The 19,857-nt window shown below is 45.8% G+C and overlaps 1 protein-coding gene and 1 long non-coding RNA gene across 3 annotated transcripts in view; one reads left to right on the top strand and one right to left on the bottom strand.

The window, feature by feature from the left end:
• PRKCB (protein kinase C beta) overlaps window positions 1-12,768 on the top strand; it is a 187,370-nt gene extending 174,602 nt beyond the window's left edge. Inside the window, exon 17 of one of the 2 annotated variants that reach the window (XM_082199358.1) lies at window positions 12,073-12,768. In XM_082199358.1, coding sequence (XP_082055484.1) covers window positions 12,073-12,225 — 153 coding nt within the window. In that variant the 3' untranslated portion in view covers window positions 12,226-12,768. Of the gene's footprint in view, window positions 1-3,331; window positions 4,402-12,072 lie in introns of those variants that run through there. The other variant, XM_082199357.1, reaches the window with a different exon arrangement.
• The window catches only part of LOC309518869, a 213,773-nt gene continuing 200,207 nt past the window's right edge, over window positions 6,292-19,857 (bottom strand). Inside the window, exon 2 of the long non-coding RNA XR_014213630.1 lies at window positions 6,292-9,619. This is a non-coding gene — a long non-coding RNA (uncharacterized lncRNA). The remainder of the gene's footprint in view (window positions 9,620-19,857) is intronic.

Below are 19,857 nucleotides of genomic sequence, written 5' to 3'. Positions count from 1 at the left end.
GGGACCCCTGACCATTAGGTCCAGTCGTGGCCGACTCTGGGCTTGCGGTGCTCATCTCGCTTTATTGGCTGAGGGAGCCAGCGTTCAGCTTCCGGGTCATGTGGCCAGCATGACTAAGCCACTTCTGGTGAACCAGAACAGCGCATGAAAATGCCATTTACCTTCCCGCTGGAGCGGTACCTATTTATCTACTTGCACTTTGACATGCTTTCCAACTGCTAGGTTGGCAGGAGCTGGGACCGAGCAACGGGAGCTCACCCCATTGTGGGGATTCGAACCGCCGACCTTCTGATCGGCAAGTCCTAAGCTCTGTGGTTTAACCCACAGCGCCACCCGTGTCCCTACCTTCCAACTCTAGCTCTAAATGTCTCTGCTGAAATCAGACCTCAGTCAGCACTACCTCCAATGGTTATGGGGAGTATACCAGTATTTCACTGGTAGACAAAATGATTATGCTTTCCATGGGAAAGGTTGTGAGTTCAATCTCTGGTTATGGCCAGTTAGAGAGAGAGAGAGAGAGAGAGAGAATACCTTTTTTGTCCATGACACTGGAGGGCCAATACCCCTCAGAGCTGGCGTTAATCTGCTTGATGGGCAAATATTGGAACCTGGTACGAGGCCACTTTCTGGGTTCCAGTGGACTCAGCATGATGGGAACAGCTTTCTGCTTGGATCTCTGGAAAGGAAGGTTGGTGGTGTGGCACCTTTTGCTGAAAGATCATGCGGTGGTCGTGGGATTTGGGGAAGGAATACGTGGACCCCAGAGTAGCCTCCTTTCCCCGCTACAAGCTCCCAGTTGTGAGAAGCTGAAGAGGCTTGACAGTTTGCAAGTGTTTGCCTTGAATAATTAATTTTTTTTAAGAGCCTGCTGTTACGTTTATTAAAAATGCAAATTGTTTTTCTTAGCAAATGAAAGTTAAATACCATGCAGGGGGTAAAAAAACAGTGGTGAAAAAAGCTACTGCCTGGGATGAGTGGCTACTTTTTAAAAACTGTGTGTGTGCGTGAAGGAGGGATGTACGGTACTTCTAAGCGCCTCCATTTCCTCTGAGGGCATCACGCCAAGAGAGCAAGGCTTAGATGGTCTGTTTGATATGAACAACAGTTCAGTCACCATTAAAGGAAAGCCATTAATGCTGATGCTGACAGGCCCTTTGATTGGCAGAGTCGAATCCCATAGAAGATGTTCTTGTGTTCCTTTAAAAGCATCCTCTCTGAGCTTGCAATGTATGAGCTAGACACTTAAAGGTCCTCTTTTCAGAGCTGATAGATCGCAACCCAAACAGCCCAGTAGGCAAAGGCAAAGGCTTGGATTATAGGGATTGGGGGGGGGCAGGGAAATAATTTTTTCCTGTTCTCTTGTTACTTTGGATGTACTCAATTTGCAATTGCCGGCCAGTGAACGAACTGAAGCACATGGCTATCCTTGGAACTCCACACTGCTCTGAATTTTATGGTGCAGTTCTCTAAAAATGCATAACCTGGTGACAATAATGTTCAAAACTACCTTTTGTTGGGAAAATTGGTTGCAAAAAATATGTGCTTGCATTAGGCAGAATCACATGCAAAAATGCATACTCTCAGGGAAATGCAAACAAATTTTCATGCAGACTTCTTTTGGGGGGATGGAGGAAATCACAAATTAATGGGGGAAATGAGGGAAACAGAGGGAAACTGAAACTATGCTGGAATTCTTCATTAATCATTGGTTCTTACAAACAATGGCCCTCAGCCGCCGAAACTTGATTTGTCTCAAAATGGGTGTGCCGTAAGTGTTTTCATGAAATGAAATCTTGAGAACTTGCATAAGTGGTACTGCTCAACGAAATGACTCAGCAGATGCACCAAGCTATCACTGTAATGACTGGTTTATCAAAGTCTTCCTCCAAGGAACCCAGCCTCAAAGTAGACATTATAGCGTCTGCACTTGCGATCTGCTGTGGGGGTGAGGGGATTGCACAACTGCAGTCACACCTGGCTTGCTATCTTGACCAGTTTGGTCCTCCCTGCCATGTGTGACATCGTCCTTTCCTCAGTCTCCTTCCCTTCCAGAAGCAGCCATTCATGTGAGGTGGGGTGAGGGAAGGGCCTGGAAAATATGCAAAATGAGGGCTTATGACTCAGTGTTACAGTTGGAAGAGAAGAGGGGTAAACAGACAGATGTGTCACAATGCCTAGTTTGGACTCCTTGGTAATTGAAATACTGTTGTTCACACAGCAGATTTCATGGCCTTGCTGAGGGGAGATTGGGGTGAACCTATGTGCCCAGAAGTGGGCAGTGGTTCTCAGTAGTGGTATCCCCTTGGTGCCTTGTCAGATTGAGCAGCCGGTTTTTAAAAAGGTAAAGGTAAAGGAACCCCTGGCCATTAGGTCCAGTCGTGGCCGACTCTGGGGTTGCGGCGCTCATCTCGCTTTATTGGCCGAGGGAGCCGGCATACAGCTTCAGGGTCATGTGGCCAGCATGACTAAGCTGCTTCTGGAAAACCAGAGCAGAGCACGGAAATGCCGTTTACCTTCCCGCCGGAGCGGTACCTATTTATCTACTTGCACTTTGACGTGCTTTCGAACTGCTAGGTTGGCAGGAGCAGAGACCGAGCAACGGGAGCTCACCCCGTTGCGGGGATTCAAACCGCCGACCTTCTGATTGGGCTTAAAATGGAGCGGGGGCACAAGTCCCCGGAAGCATGTTGCTGAAATGCCAGTCTCTCTCTTTTTTTGCAAGAGGGTGCAGTCTGGGGACACCTGAGGCTGCAGCCTGGCTGAAGCTAAGCGGGTGTGAACCTGATCTGTCCCTTGGATGTGAGACGATGGAGATCACTGTGCAGGAGCAGGATATACAAGTATAATGTGTTTGTTTTTCCAAAAGAGAGATGCCACCCCCCTACACACACACCTTCCCATGCATGTGGCACATTCTGGGACAGGTACGGTATTGCATGCGGCTGGTGGAGTTCTGCAAGTAATTGCCCTGTCATCTCATCCTTCTCCTACAATTACTTGCCGGGTGGCTGGCTGACAGCTTATCAGTTCCCCAGCACCTCCATGACAAAATACTCCGCGGTTGCAATCAGATCCACCCTCCTGCCAAAGGAGTCATAAGTATTTTGCATTGTTTCTTTTTTTTGTTCACCTCGTTTTGCTCATTTGGAGATACTTTGCCTGACCACCAGGGGTGGGGGTGGGGGGCTGGAGCCTGGGACGGGGTGGGGATGTGGCAAAAACCACCTCCGACTTTTGCATTTGGGTTGGGTTGTTTTTTTTTTCTCCTCCTCCCGCTTTTCTTTCCCCCTTTTCGCCACCTACCATGAGTTCTTTTTTTCCCCTTTCATAGTGCGGACGAAACGCCGAAAACTTCGACCGGTTTTTCACTCGCCACCCACCTGTCTTAACACCACCCGACCAGGAAGTCATCAGGAACATTGACCAATCAGAATTCGAAGGATTTTCCTTTTGTAACTCTGAGTTTTTTAAAGCTGAAGTCCAGAGCTAAGTAGCCATTGTAGACCATAAGCATCACCCTCCCGCATCCATTACCATCTGCTCCCAGCAGCTGTTGTGGTGACATCCTCTGTTGCAAACCATTAGCCGTCATGATCTGAATTTATTTTGTGGTGATACTAGAATGACCATGTTTCAAAGACTGTGGGGAAAAGAAAGATCCTCGTTTCTGTAGGCTTAATAACACTTGGGATGGGACACAAGGCTTGGGAAGAAAGCCAATTTGCTTCACAATCAGCCTGAGAAAACCCACCTAGTCCTTGCTTTAGAGCAGGAAAGCTGTGGCCCTCCATATGTGGCTGGACTCCACATCCCATCACCTCTGACCTTAGCCCATGCTGGCTAGGACTGCTGGGAGTTGCAGTCCAACAACATCTGGAGAGTCACGGGTTCCCCGCCCTTAGATTAGGGGACAAGCAGTGGATTAATTTAATCACTTGTAAAAATCCTGCAGATGCTGCCATCCTTCTATGCCTCTGTTAGGTACTTTGCAAAAGGACCGGCTGTTACTGCCTTTTCACTTTTGCAGGATGGGCTATTTTGCTTGCTTTTAAAAAATGCATTGGGAAATCCCTCCCACATTTTTTCAAAGGGTGCTATCTCCAGAAGATCTTTGGTGGGGGGAATCATTCAGCACACGCGAACCAGTTTCCTTTTGAGTCCTTGCAACACGACCGAATCCAGCCTGAATGCAGATGCAGCCCACAGCCATTTTTTTTACTGCAGCTGCACAGGAACGCCTGCAGATTGCCTTTGCATTGCAAATTGACGGTGCTGAGTTTTCTCCCTTTGGTCTTGCATGTGGGGGTGTGGGAAGCACAGCCAGGATGTAGGACCCCATAAATCTCCATGAAGTGAAGGAGACTTGGGGGCGGGGCATGCCTGGATCTACACATACACAAACTGAATAGCTGTTTCTGGAGGCCACAGAAGGGGAGAGGAGTCTTGTGATCGAATCCTGCTTGCTGGTTTCCCACAGGCATCTGGTTGGCCTATGGGAAATCAACTAGATGAGCCACTAGAATGTTGAACTAGGTGAGCCACCGGCCTGATCCAGCAGCATTTTCTCGAGCATTATCCCTGAGGACCCTTGGGAATTGCTGGGGAGGATGAGGCTTTAAATGGTGGTGAATTTTCTTGAGGGCTTTTAAAAATAAAAATAACAATTGCAAACTGATTTGGAAATGTGGAGAAGTTGTCTTAAGATTGGATAAATGAGAAGTTGAGGGGAACCGAAACTGGCAGATTTGCTGGGCTGTAGCTTAGTGGTAGAGCATCTGCTTGGCATGCAGAAGGTCACTTGCCAATGGCATCTGCAGCAAGGGGTGGAAACATTCCCTTGTCTGAAACCCCAGAGAGCCACTGCTGCCGATCAGTGTAGACAATTCTGAGCTAGCTGGTCATGGTGGGTCTGACTCTTTGCCAGGCAGCACCATACGCTCCTCCTTAAGTTGCAAACCTCTGGGTTGCAAGAGAGAGAGAGAGAACTTCTCACTGTCCATTTTCTGTGGTTTGCAGCCCAAAGGGGCCAGCGACATCCTGCTTCTCAGCTCAGGTTGATGCTGAGCTGGTGGCAAGCAGGTTGACCAGGGGCTTCTTCCCAAGCAGAGGCTGCGGCTCAGTGTGGGCTCCCAGAGTTTCAGGCTAATTTCTAACCACACAGAGACTGATGCCTGAGCTCCCAGGAAGAAAGAACAGGATCACACGCAGGCAGGGCCATGTCAGTCGATTCCCTGCTCATAACCCATCAGTCGGCTACAATCTGGTCTGGCAAAGCTGAACAAGATGGCAGGATTTCCTGGGAATGCTTTGGAACCAATGGTCACCCTAGTATCTACCACTCATGTCACGGTGTCGACGTTACCCTATCAAACCTTTGTGGGTTTCTTTCCTTAAAAGTATTTGGGGTGGGGTGGGGTGCTGTCTGTCCAGTTGCCAAATCGACAAACTCCTGTCTGTTCCACTGCGCTTTACGTGTGTCAAAAACCTGAGTATTTTTACTAAAATGAAGCTGATATTTAAAAGTCCAAACAGTATTTGTGTAACTTGACTGAAGCTGTATTTTATTTTATTTTATTTTATTATTTTATTTTATTTTATTGTCTCAACTAATCTTCTGAAAGTAACAAAGACTTGCCACTGGAATTCTCCTTTGCCAGTAGGGCTGGCAACCTTAAAGGAAAATGAAATGGGTTCTTTTAAGACTCGGATGCTGCTCGGAAACCTTTTATTCTCTCTTTGGGGGTGGGGAGGGGTTCTTCACTTACCGTTTGCTTTGAGTTGTTCATGTGCCAATTATTTTTTTTCCAGATACAATTATAAAATAAAGAGTCAGAAATCTTGGTTGGAGGAAAACTCAATTTATTTGTAAATGAGACTAAATGACAGTATGGTGATAAGCATGGGGGTTACTGCAGAAGAAAATTGCAAGCAGAATCACAGCTCGAATCTGTTTGCAAACGATTTACAGAGTTAAAATTTGAAAGCATTTCCAGGTGTGGGTGCTCAGAATTATACTTCAGCTTTCCAACGCAACCTGGTGCCTTCCAGATATTTTGGACTACAACTCCCATCACCCTCAGCTAGCATGGCCATATGATGCTGGGTTCAATGTGAATTGTAGTCCAAAGCATTGGGAGGGCACAAGGTTGGGGAAGCCTGAACTAAACTACTAAACTTAGCATGTGAAGTCCTTAATGTTGTGAGCTTGAAAGTGTTCTTTCAACAAGGCCTTATTACTGCTTTTATAAAATTGTTTGATGTGATCAGTTTGTGTTTTTTTAAGGAAAAAGAAAGGAAAGTGCTCCCCTCTCCAGACTGAAATTTCAGGTCTGCATTTCAGTTTGTGGGAAAGTCTATCTAAGCAGTTTTATACATTAAATAATCTGGGTGGAAGAGCCTAACAGGTACTGATGAGCAGCCCAATCTTAAAAAGCCTTCCTCCAGGAAACTCAACACAGTGGTGGACCCTTTGAACTTCCGAGTTCATTAGGACCTTCTGAGACCCATCAGGACAGGATACAAGCTATCTGTAGCATCTACATACCTGGAGCAGCCTGGTCTGGGAGCCACGAATTCACATCTTACAATGACATTTAAGCCACTTGGACTTAACATGCCTTTGGATGGATCCAGATGAACACTCTCGTCTCCATTTCCCATTAACATTGACCCAGTGCAGCAACTCTGAGGCTGGCAATCAAGTGGACCAGGTTTGCACAATAGGTGTGTCACTAGTCAACCCTTCTTGAGCAAGGTGGAAAGATCTGGGTGGTCCAATTAGCCTGCTCCTTTGCTGAGCTGAATTCCATGTTCCCTGCCCTGTAAATGTATGCAAAAATTGGATGGGATCCCTGCTAGAAAGGGAAGGTGCTGTGACTTTGTCTCCTGCACAACTATTGAACAGCCGGCATAAGAAGCCATAAGGCAGGTATAGGCAAACTCGGCCCTCCAGGTGTTTTGAGACTACAATTCCTGTCATCCCTGACCACTGGTCCTGTTAGCTAGGGATCATGGGAGTTGTAGGCCAAAAACATCTGGAGGGCTGAGTTTGCCTATGCCTGCCATACGGCCTAACTTCGTTCAAGCCAAAGAATGGAAGATCATACCTTTGCTCCGCAAATGAAGCAGCCTTCCTCTGCTAGGTATTTCAAAAATGTTGATGATGTTTTTGATGGGGGGGCATCCCCAAAGTTTTTGCCCCATCAGGTCCCATCTGGTCATTGCATGAAACATCAGCAGCCTGTGGTTTTGCTCTGGAGGCAGATGTCCTTGTGAGCAAATAGCAGCCTTGGGATGTATCTGGTGATGGACTTATCTGCACTTACCTTTTGCCCCACTCTTTCCAAGTAGAACTCCTCACTTTAAAGCTCCATGTCTGAGCACACACACTCCAGAGCTTTCCCCATGAAACCTGCTATTTAAAGCTGAACAAATGGCTACTTGGGTTTTCCCACGGAATACAATGAGCTGACTGTTGCTGCAGTCTTACACTCACTTACCTAGGAGTCAATGGGTCTGACTTGGATTGCAGTTTGGGGCTGGGAGTCAGTCTCACTGCATTTGAGTAATGGCCATGGATTGGTGGCAGAGCACTTGCTCTGCATGAAGAAGGTCCCAGGTTCAATCCCTGGAAGCATCTCTAAGTATGACTGGGAATGTCTCCTTCCTGAAACCCTGGAGAGCCACTGCCAGCCAGTGTAAACAATACTGAGCTGGGTAGACCAGTGGTTAGGATAAGGTAGCTTCCTGCCTTCCTATTTAAATCAGCCTTCTATTCAAAATCATGAGGGCTAGAATCTTAGCTTAGTGGTAGACCATCTGCTTTCACTGCAGAAGGTCCCCAGGCTCAATCCTTGGCACCTTTAGGTAGGGCTAGGAGCCTCCCCTGCCTGAAATGCTGGGGAACTGCTGCCAGTCAGTGTAGGCATTACAGAGATAGATGGACCATTGATCCAACTTGGCAGAAGGCAGCTCCAAGTAAACATGCAACAGATGGTGCTGCCCAAAATATGTTATTGGGCAATAGCCCTCAGTAACATCAGTATCCCTGGTGCAACCAACCCACTGAAGACCTAAACATGCCTGCCATCATTTTTGAAACAAACTTCTCTTTTTATCTTGGTCTCCCTTATTATCTTAAACAAGCATTTGGGAAATCTGTAAGGTATATGTTAACTCATTCTCTGAGTTTGGGAAGATATAGAGCCAACCTGAAACTTATTTATTTCTTTAAGTGTCTGTCAGACAGGATTATTATACCTAAGGTAGGGATCCCTTAAAATGGTTAGAATCTCATCAGGGCTCAGAATATAGCCTGCTTCAGCCCAGATCCAACCTTTATAAGATACTGAATGTGCAAAGAAATGAGCTAATTCCTTGTTTAAGCGCTAGTGGTAATGGGGATGGCTTGGGACAAATAGCTGAGGTCAACCAGAGAGTGATGAAACCACCAAGAAATGGGTTTGGCCGTCAATCAACTCAAGTCATTGGCCCATCTGACCACATCCTGCCTACTGGGGTTGATGACATTCCTCCAAGGTATTTCAGCTCCTACTGAATGAATGAAGCTTTGGAGGGTGTAAGAGGACCCTGCTGCAAGAGAAAACTACTCTTGGCTACTAAAGGGATGGAGCTCATAGGGGTAAGTTATGTGGTCAGGGGACAGAGCCCTGTTCTAAGACTCCATTATGACTGAAATAATTTCATGGAGAAGCCAGTCATTTTCAACCAGCTTCTCCAATCTGGTGCCCTCCAGATGTTTTGGATTACAACATCATCCTGCTATGCTCACTTAGTTTTTATCAAAGATTATTTGACCTGAGGGTGGCAGGGATTGAATCTGGTGCCTTCAGCATGCCAAGCAGCTGTTCTTCCTTTGAGCTATGGCCCCTCCCAATCCATTTGCATGGAATGCTCTCATGTCAATCACAGGCAAGTGGTGAGAACACAGCTTCCATCTTCCTGGGCCACATGACAAAAAGAAACTTAAGGGATGAGCTGTGGCTTGCACAACTTCTCATTGAAAAGTCAGACCTTTGCAACATGAGAGTCTGTCATCATCTCAGCTGTGTGTCAGAAAACACCTACATTAAATATGTGATTGGATGTTTTGCCCATCTCAGGGTCCTTAATAGGTGGCCATTTTGCTACATTCTCTACCACACATTAGTAGGCTGGTGAAAAAGTTCATCCCACAAAAGCTTGCTCATTCATATGGTCCTAATGACTTCAGCCATGTTGGCATTTAATCAACAGCCAGGCAGGAGTAATGCCAGAGGCTGTGAATGCTGGTTCAGCTGCTCCAGCCCCCATAGTTTAGATGTGGGTAGGTGACAGACCTACTATGATGCAATCACCAAGCAGAGGCCTCTCTGGGAGGGCCAGAACCTCTAGCGTGCTTCCAAATTCTGACAACCTTAATGTCTATAGAATCCAAGAGAAATTATAGAAAGTGATTATTGTTTGGCAAATATTTGTTTGTTTGTTTAAAAAAACTAGCTCTGATCCCGAGAATGTACACTCAAGGGTTTTCCTGCGTAGGAATAGAGGAAGCTCTTCCATACTGAATCAGACCCCTGGTCCATCTAGCTCAGTATTGTTTACACCAGCTTTCCTCAAACTCAGCCCTCCAGATGTTTTGCCTACAACTCCCATGATCCCTAGCTAGCAGGACCAGTGGTCAGGGATGATGGGAACTGTAGTCTCACAACATCTGGAGGGCCGATGTTGAGGAAGCCTGGTCTACACAGATAGGCAGTGGGTCTCCAGGATTTCAGGCAGGGTTCCCTTCCAGCCCTACCTGGAGCTGCCAGGGATTGAATTTGAGGCCTTCTGCATGCAAGGCAGATGCTCTGCCGCTGAGCTATGTGTGTATGCATGCACTCACCACCCTGTCTTCCACCCAATCTCTAATTGGAGGGAAGCCATATGGACCATGAGACTTTCCTAAGAACATCAGAAGAGCTTGCTGGATCAGCCAGTGGCCCATCTAGTCCTGTTCTCATAGTGGCCAACCAGTGCCTGTAGGAAACCAGCAAGCATCTTCCCCAAAACATCTGGTGGGCACCAGGTTGGAAGCCATCCAGGGTTCCCCTTTCACTGCAGCACCATTATTGCATAACTAGAATTTGGGCAGGGAATCCCTGGATTGGCTTCCTCATAGAAGGTATATACATAACAAAACAAGCGATGAGCACCATTAACTAGGATGTCCTTTTGCACCAGCGCCATTGATATGAAAGGGCGTTACACAAGATGCTTCTGTCCACAAGGTGTAGCGCAAGAACTGGGAATCTGTAGACATCCAGATGTCCTTGGCTTACAGTTCCTATTATTATCCCTGGATGTTGACCAACATCTGTGGAATCCCAGCCATGCCCAAAGTGCTACAGGTTCCCCATCCTTGGTACTGCAGAAGAAGAGAGCTCTGCCCTCAGCATGCAAAATGCTCCCCTTGCTGCAACAGAAGCATTTATGCCTTGTTTTCTGGCTCTAGTTTACTGTGTTTTACAGGGATGCTTCCTTCACCAAGTCTTTTCCTAACTGTATTGCAAATCTGTGTTTCAATGAAACGTTTGCATGATAAGAAACTACTATGACTGCTGCTATTAATATAATTATTATTATTATTATTCCAACTACTGCTGCTATCATTTTCATCTTCACCACCACATGCAGGAGAATGACTTCATGTCCCCTCTGTAAGGGCAGTAGCATCGTTCTAGGGATATTCAATACAATGCAAGATGGGGGAAAAAATGTTTCTCTCTGTGTTGCTGTTTTCCACTGTTTCCTCCTGAAAATACACTCACTGCATAAATATGTCACTACCTGGAATGTAAGATGTCCAATTTAATGCATGGCCTTTCCCAAGAATGTTTCAAAATTGATATATAAAACGTAAAACTCGTAGGCTGTGCTGGAGAAATGGGTTGAGTGCGCACACTCTCGAAGGGATGGGAGTGAGTCTGACACTTAACTGAGCAGCAATTCTCGTCACCAAACTCCTAGCCCACTTTTTCATATTAAAAATGCATTACATTAATAGTATTATTAATACGAAAAGTAAATAAGTAGCACTCTTATATGCGATTATTGCTATAAATTTCTAGCTTGCTCAAAGTGCTGCACATATGTTGCCTCTGTAACTCTCATAATGATCCACTCCAGCAGATTATTGCCCCCAAATTACAGAAGGGGCGACTGAGGCTGCGGGAACCAAGGTATACCTGAGGCCACGTAATGATGTGTCCAGCTGGGAATTCCCAGCTCATGCTTCGTACCTGCTTGCCACTGAAGATCATATCCATTCTGAGTAAATGAGCATATGCTTGGGATCAGACCACAAGCCTTACCGGCTTAGAAAGCTTTAAAATGAGTGAGGCCACCTTTACTTGTGGGCAGCTTTCTGCAGGCCCCATGTCAGTGGTGGGCGTGGCCAGAGTCAAAAGTGGGAGGAGCAATGGATATGACCGTTACCTGTGTATACTTAGGCTACATTCCAGGCGCACACAAGTTTTTGGCACCCACCGACTCCAGACGAGCAAGAGGCATTATCACAATTCGGACAAATTCCAGCCCGGCAAAAGTACTCGAGGAGCATGTAGAACAGGGCCAGCAAGAAGAGCATAGTTGTGGGGGGGGGGAGTCCTGAGGGCCAGATTGACTTGGGGGGACAGTGCTTTGGCTCCCAGACCTGAGGTTCCCTATCCCTGCCTTAAAAATGCTTTGAGAACTCAGGCTGCAGAAGCAGTAGTAGAAATCTGCTCTTCCTAGATTGCTGTGTGCACACATTGGATTGTAACCATTGCTCAGATCAGTCTAAAACAAGGGGATATTTATCCCTGCGGAGACACATAGCCCAGTGTCTCCCAGTGACTGCTGCAGGTCCACGGCAATGGCACATCAATACATCTCCTTCGAAATTGGAATGGCTATTCCTTCCCTCTCCTCTTCTGAGCTGCCTGATGGGTCTGGCGACTGGTTTGTTGGGGGGGGCAAGTTCTCTGCCCTGCTCCCCGCACTCCGTTCCCTCGGCCTCCCTTTTTTAACCCTGTGCTTTTCATCCAACAGAAAGACAAGCACGACACTTCCAACTTCGATAAGGAGTTCACGAGGCAGCCTGTGGAACTCACGCCCACCGACAAACTCTTCATCATGAACTTGGACCAGAACGAGTTTGCAGGATTCTCCTACACTAACCCTGAGTTTGTCATTCATGTTTAGGCGACGTGGCAAATCCTTCTGGTCCTCTGCTTTTGTAATCACAGTCCTGAATTCCAGATTGCCTTGTATATATGGACACGAGTCTTCCGAGGTTAATGGTGCATCCGTTCCGACATCCACATGCCCTCGTTGGAGAAGAGAGGGACGTCTGTCTTTGGCCACTTCTCCTCTGTGTGTGCAATATATGGTTTGTTCTTTGACTGGTCTGCAAAAGGAATAGCGTTTCTAGAATCTCTAGCTAGTTGGCTAAACTACCAATAGAGTTTTGAAACATGTCAAAGAGTATTGTCTCGAAATATCAACTTTACTACTGTCTTTGTATTTTCAAATGAAACTGAAATGCCAGTGTTTTCTTGTCTTATTTGAATGCTAAGCATGGTCAATATCCTCAGCCGTCGTGCCACAGCGTTTTGCCATGACTGTGACCTTGTTTCCCAAGATTCTTTCTGTTCGTTTGTTTCTGTTTAAGCCAGAACTGAACCGAGTCAACCCTGTTGATGTGAAGACGTCTGCTTCATAAACTTGCTTATCTTTTGAAATCTACCTGTCTTCCACGTTAGTTTCTGTCAACACATTTGGGAATTGCCCGTCAAATATCCAGGCAGGAAACTTCCAAAAAAGGAATTTCTGTCTATGGTCTTGTAAATGTTGCTTCTGCTTCTTCATTTTTGTAAGGAAAAAAATGGAGATGGCCTTTTCAAATCATTGGAAGCATTGGCAGTTTTAACAGTGCCCTATGATGATTCTTTTTTATTTCAAGACAAAATTTTGCACGTTAATAGTTATGGAAGAATTTTCAGAATTTGACCAGGTGACTGAAGCTGTCTCCACAAGAGGAAGGCGAGCTTATTCTGGTGGCTTGCCTGGATCAAATGTTGGCTAAATTAATTAGTTTTAATTTTATTATTTTTTTCTTCCACATTTCCTCCCAGGAGCTGAAGGTGGCACACATATTTCTCCTCACCCATTTTACCTTCAAAACAACCCTGCAAAGTAGCTTAGGCTGTGAGTGAGAGAGTAGCCCAAGGTCACCCAATGAGCTTCATGGCCAAGTGGGGTTTTGAACCCTGGTCTCCCAGGTCCTAGTCCAACACTCTAACCACTACACCACACTGGCCCTGCAACCATCATAGGTTCAAATTTCCCCCTTTTCAGGGCTTGCTCTTTTAGTAATACAAAACCTTATGCATTTTTTAAAAGAAAAATTAGAATGTTATTTTTAAAAATCCTTCTGGTATTTTTAATAATCAGTTTGAGTATCCTTATGGTGGAGACGCAAAGAAGATGGCACCATATGGCAAAGTCTAGCCAGAAGAATGAGATGGACCTTCATCTGGGGGTAAAAATTGAGCTTGTGCCCAAATTATAATTCAAAGTGGTTTTCATACACACACATAAGCATTTGTTTCTTTTCCTATTTTAAAAGTAAGGCACCATGCATGTGTGAGAGTGTAAAGACAGGAGATATATTGTGGATCCTCTGTGCAAAACCTCGTTCTCTATCCCCATCCCAGAAGTCCTTTGGGAAAACAAAGGAAGCCATGAAGCTCTCCTGCCACCTAAAAGGCCCTTCCTGTTGACTTGCATGGAGATATCCCCCTTCCTTGAGGAGTACAAAGACGTTCAGGACAGCAGTGAATTGAGGATGGAGATCAAAGCACACGTCCCTTTGATCTAACCCCTTCTACTGGGCCACCAGGGAGCTCCATGTCGGTGTATGGAGCTCTGTATCAGGATTTGCATAAAATCCCACTGTGTGCTAGCTGGCCTTGTTCCCAGTTAAGTGTGCAGAGAACCACAGAGCCTCGATCTATGGATTATCTTTTGGGGACTAGGTGGCCTTGAAGGCCATCTGCATCTCAATGACTCAGCAATTGCCATCCTCTACACCGGAGCTTTCCAAACTTTTCTTGCTGGTGGCACACTTTTTAGACATGCATCATTTTGCGACACAGTATCTCAATTTTACTAGCAAACCAGAGGTTAAACTAACCCCTTTCTAGCCTCGGGAGGAGCGTGTGGAGCATTTGCACGACACCTGCACATTGCAGCCAGCACACTAACATGCAGACCATCCAAGTGTCTCTATTTTCCAGGGACGTTCCTGATTTAGAGAAGCCATCCCAGTTTCTGCTTTGATCCCAGAATGTCCCACTTTTCCTTAGGATGTCCCTATTTTCATTGGAGAAAATTGGAGGGTTTGGATTTAACCCCCAAAACTGTCTGAAGGCAATCCTGTATAGGGAAGGTTTTTTAAAAAAATGTTTAATGTTTTATTATGTTTCTATATATTTTGGAAGCCTCCCAGAGAAGCTGGAGCAACACAGTAAGATGTGTGGGGTATAAACAGTAAAATTATCATTATGGAATGGAACGTCCCTATTTTCATCATAGAAATGTTGGAGGGTATGTAATGTTTCATGACACTCAGTTTGAAAAGCTCTGCTCTACACACTTGCTTGGGAACAGGGGTGCCAATGTGAATTAAATATGGCGGGGGCAGGTAAGCCCCACCCCACATAAGCAATCAGAAGATGTGGCAAGCCCTCTGCTGGTGGTATATAGCATATTCCAAAGGTTCAAGGCACTTCACAGATATCGTCTCAGTGATCCTAACAACAGCCGTGTAAGGCAGCCCATATTGCAAAGCTGAAGCCGGGTTTGAAAGTCGAGCCACTTGCATCAGGCCCACCTAGCAGATTTGTGAGTCTTGAAATTGGGATTTCGGAGCTTGCACACTAATGCTGCAACTCTGTGCATGCCCACTCCGTGGTAGTCCAAGGAGCTTCCTCTCAGGTAAGTGTGCACAGGATTACAACACTTGCCTCTACACCAGACCAGCGGGAAACCAATGATAGCAAAGCAACCGCTGATCAGCACAGTGTGGTGGAAAGGAGACTTTTGAACACAAGACCTTGGCCCACACAAGAACATCGACATCTGTTCAAAGCACTTCCACCCCTTTTCAGGAAAAGCAATCTCCCCAGGGGTCTCCTTTCTCTTGCTAATCAGCAACAGAAAGCAATTGCATATCCTCCAACATTTCTCCGACATATCCCGTCCATCTGACTGGGTTGCCCCAGCCACTCTGGATGGCTTTCAGCATATATGAAAACAAAATAAAACATTAAGCATTAAAAAATTTCCCTATACAGGGCTGTCTTCAGATGTCTTCTAAAGGTTGTATGGTTACTTACGTCCTTGGCTTGGGGGGTCACATAACTCCAAACCCTCCAACATTTCTCCAATGGAAATAGGGATGTCTTAAGGAAAAGTGGAACATTCTGGGATCAAATCTGAAACTGGGACAGCGTCTGTAAATTCAGGACTCTCTCTGGAACATAGGGGCACTTAGAGGGTCTGCAATTGCTGCTTAGGTAGAAAATGCTGTTCTTCTTCCCCAAAAGTGATTTTTTTTCATCCACTGCAGCCTTCCCTAACCTGGGATTTACCCACTTTTACCTTTCCCCTGCTCTTTCCAGGCATGGTCCATGATTTAGAGCTCCATGTCTCAGTGCCCTTTTGTGTGTGTTTTTGCTCCAGAGCTTTCCCCATGAAAACCCATTCTTTAAAGATCACTTGGAGCAAACATCAATCCACAGAAAACCCAAACTGACGGCTGCTCCAATTCATCTTTAAAGAGCAGGTTTTCATGGAGAAAGCTTGGGGCAAAAAATAAAATAAAATAACGCTCAGACACAGCTTCCATATGGAAGAAGATCCATGCCAACATTTTTCAGAACACACACTCTCTGCCAATTCACTGGTCATACACTCTTGGTGAGTACAATTAAAACACTCAAATGATCCTATGCATGCTAAAGGTATAAATCCCTTTGATTAAGTGTCTGTGTTTTGGGGGCTGCCAACATTGCTGGCTCTATAAAGTTATTGCAATGTATTCTGAAACGCTCCCTTCTCCTGCTCTCATCATATGAAGAAGGAAAGTGGACTGGAAGAGAAAAAACAATTCCCCCACAAGTTATCTTTGTCCCAGATATCCAGTTACCACCATCCTTTTCTATTCCTGTGGATAGAAGAAAAAATTCCTCCCTTTCACATAATGCTACAATTCATGGACATTCGATGAAGCTGAATGTTGGAAGATTCCAAGTGGAAAAAAGGAAGTCTTCCATGCACAGTTAAACTGAGGAGCTCACTCCCACTGTCCCACCAAAGGCAGTGATGGCCACCAACTTGGATGGCTTTAAATGAGGATTGGACAAATTCACGGAGGAGTTGGCTGTCAATGGCGACTAGCCATGATGGCTCTGCTCTGTCTCCACAGCTAGAGGCAGCGACGCTTCCAACTACCAATTGCTGGAAACCACAGGAAGGGAGAGGGCTCTTGTGCTCATGCTCTGCTTGCTGCTTTCCCAAAGGCATCTGAGGGGCAACTGTGAGAACAGGATGCTTCACAAGATGGGCCAGTGGCCTGATCCAGCAGGCTCTTACGTTCCTAAGAGAACTGAGGCATTGTCCTTACCCCATAATACATATAGAAATAGGTGCAAGGATTAAACCTGAAGCTACAGCTTCAACCACTGAACAAGGGAGCTCATTCTGAAGATAAGGAGGTGTTGCCCCCTCTGACCTTGTGCACACAGACACACTTCAGGGCAAATGTTTGATTGAGCCTCCAGTACATTATGCAAGGAAATCTCCCTGGAGTTCTTGCCATGGCTGGTTGAGGTCACATGATGCAGGGAAAGGAGCCAATTGTAGAGGAACTTGGGAGGGGCTCCACCTCCCCCCACCTAGTTGAAAAAGGGGGAGAAAAGAGAGACACAAGGCGCCCCCCCCACTTGTCCATCAAGTGTCAAAGCTACTCAAAATATGCTCTCACTTATCCCCTTACATCCAGTGACACAACACCCCCCCCAAGAAAGATTAAGCTGCCATGCTGTAAGCAAAGGAGCTAAAGAAATCCCCACATGCTTCCCACATGCTGGCTCTTTTTTAAACCCTCCAGCTCTGCATGGGAAGAGCATACCTGTTTTTGCCAGGAACTGACTGACTTCCAGGACATAGCCTTCCCCCTCCTCAAACAGAAGAGTTTTTTATGGGATCTCTCTGGACCATAAAATAGGGTGATCAGCAGGGCTCCGGGCCATTCCTAGTTGTGCAAAATGAGATTTTTCAACATTTGCCATATAAAAAGCTGCCTTATACTGAGTCAGACCTATTGGTCATCTAAGCTCAGCATTGTCAACACTAACTGGCAGTAGCTCTCTGGGGTTTCAGGCAGAAGTCTGTCCCTGCCTTACCTGGAGATGCCACTGGGGACAGAACCTGAGACCTTTTGCATGCAAAGCAGCTGCTCTAAGCACTGAGCTGCAGCTCTGCCCCTTTATCCATTCTTGCAGTGGCAAGCCATACCCAACCCAAATCCTTTTCCTACACAACTCTTATAGGCACAGCAGCAGCACCTCGCTTTCCTTCTGGCTACCTTAACTTAAAAGATCAAGAGCTATGGCTGCTGTGATCCTCTTCTTGCATCAAAAGAGCTCTTTTGGAAGTCTTTATCCAGCCCTTTCACATGTTGCACTATAGGTTGTGAAACAGATGGTATAAGAAACTAGCCTCCACACCCTCACCCTTAATCCTGCTCCCTTATATACCACAATTTCACACTCCAGATAAATTAACAATAACTACAGCGGTACCTTGGGTTACAGACGCTTCAGGTTACAGACGCTTCAGGTTACAGACTCTGCTAACCCAGAAATAGTACCTCGGGTTAAGAACTTTGCTTCAGGATGAGAACAGAAATCACGCGCCTGCGGCGCAGCAGCAACAGGAGGCCCCATTAGCTAAAGTGGTGCTTCAGGTTAAAAACAGTTTCAGGTTAAGAACGGATCTCTGGAACGAATTAAGTACTTAACCCGAGGTACCACTGTATTGTTCTTTCCAAAGCAAGACTGCATCGCCAGTGGACTGTGATGAAACGATGTGCTACTTACAGAATCACAACTCTTGGAATGTTTGAAAGATTCGGGCATAGATTGTCTGCATAGCCACCAGATTAGCATCATCTCAAAAGACACAAAGCTTTGTTTCTTGTCCATTTTTTATGCAAGGTGATGGGGCAATTTAGAATAGCTTTCCACAACATTCTGCTATCCAGATTATTATTATAATTTATTTATTAATTACCTTCTAAACCGTCATCTCAAGGCACATGAGTCAAGTAAAGAATTAAAAACACAGAAACAACAAATACATTTAAAACAAAACTCTAACACTAACAAGTGGACACTTGGGATAAAGATCCATTTATCCAGCTGAGAAAAGCTGTTGGAGCAATAACGTTTTCAGTTGTTTCCAGAAATGCAGGTAGTACTCAATAGGAATGCTATTCCAGAGAACAGGGGCAGTCACACTAAAAGCCCTGCTCTGAGTTATGGTGGAACAGGCCTCTGAGATCTTTCAATTGTGCAGGAGTGAGACGCCTACAGACTACAGTGATCTACTTGGGTGTAGAAGGGATAAGGCCTGGTCCTGTACAGAAACTTCTATGCTAGTACCAACACCTTGAACTTGCCCTTGTAGCAAATTGACAGCCAGTGCAAATCCTGGAAACAATGTGTTATATGTTGGCAGTAGTTTCCCCACAAGCAACCTAGCCACTGTGTTCTCCAGATGCAGCCTCCAAACCAACCCCAACTTTTAGTTTTGGTTACAGCTCCCACTGTGCTGGCTGAGCCTGATAGAAGCTGCCTACCAACACATCTGGAGGACACAAGGTTGGAGAAGGCTGCTTTGGAATGTGGCCAACTGTCTGTGGCTTTGGTGCCAATACAACAATCAAGAGGATGCCATGTCAGTATAACAGATACTGGGACACTGGCATGTCGAGAACCATGGGTGCAAATGCACAGCTTGTGCAAACGCCTGGAAATCATGATCAATGCTGGCTTTGCTGCACAAATGTGACAGTCCACATACCAAGTGTCCAGATTCCTAAATAGAGTCCCTTCTTCATAGGAAATTCGTTGTGTGTAAAGCAACATTGAACAACCATGGCATCTAAGGGTCTTCTGATCCATCTTGAATTTTGTCATCACGGAGATGCAAAGACCAAGGTGATAAAGAAGGAGGTCTGGTGTGTGTTGGAGCTCACCCCAAGCAGGGGCACAGTCAGGACAGCCCTGGAGTTGCTGATTTCAGGACCAAGGCTAGCGACCTCAAAGCTGAGGCAAAAAGACAAGTAGTAGATAGGTAGCCGTGTTGGTCTGCCATAGTCAAAATAAAAAAAATTCCTTCCAGTAGCACCTTAAAGACCAACTAAGTTAGTTCTTGGTATGAGCTTTCGTGTGCATGCACACTTCTTCATAGTGTATCTGAAGAAGTGTGCATGCACACGAAAGCTCATACCAAGAACTAACTTAGTTGGTCTTTAAGGTGCTACTGGAAGGAATTTTTTTTATTTTGCAAAAAGACAAGTTATCTCAGCACAGGCCTGGAACAACTACAACATTTTATTATCTGGTCAGCCTAAAAGTTCCACCCCCTCAGTGCTGCACCTGGATAGCTTAAAAGATCTTTTCAGATGCAGTTATTGGCATCTACTAGGGAGGAGAACCTGGGGGGGGCAACTCCAGCTCTCATCATTGCTGACCATTGGCCATA

The sequence above is a fragment of the Podarcis vaucheri genome (assembly GCF_965113315.1).
Source record: "Podarcis vaucheri genome assembly, chromosome: 14".
Lineage (NCBI taxonomy): Eukaryota > Metazoa > Chordata > Lepidosauria > Squamata > Lacertidae > Podarcis > Podarcis vaucheri.
Note: the sequence above shows the minus strand (reverse complement) of the source record. Positions and strands in the feature narration are given on the sequence as shown.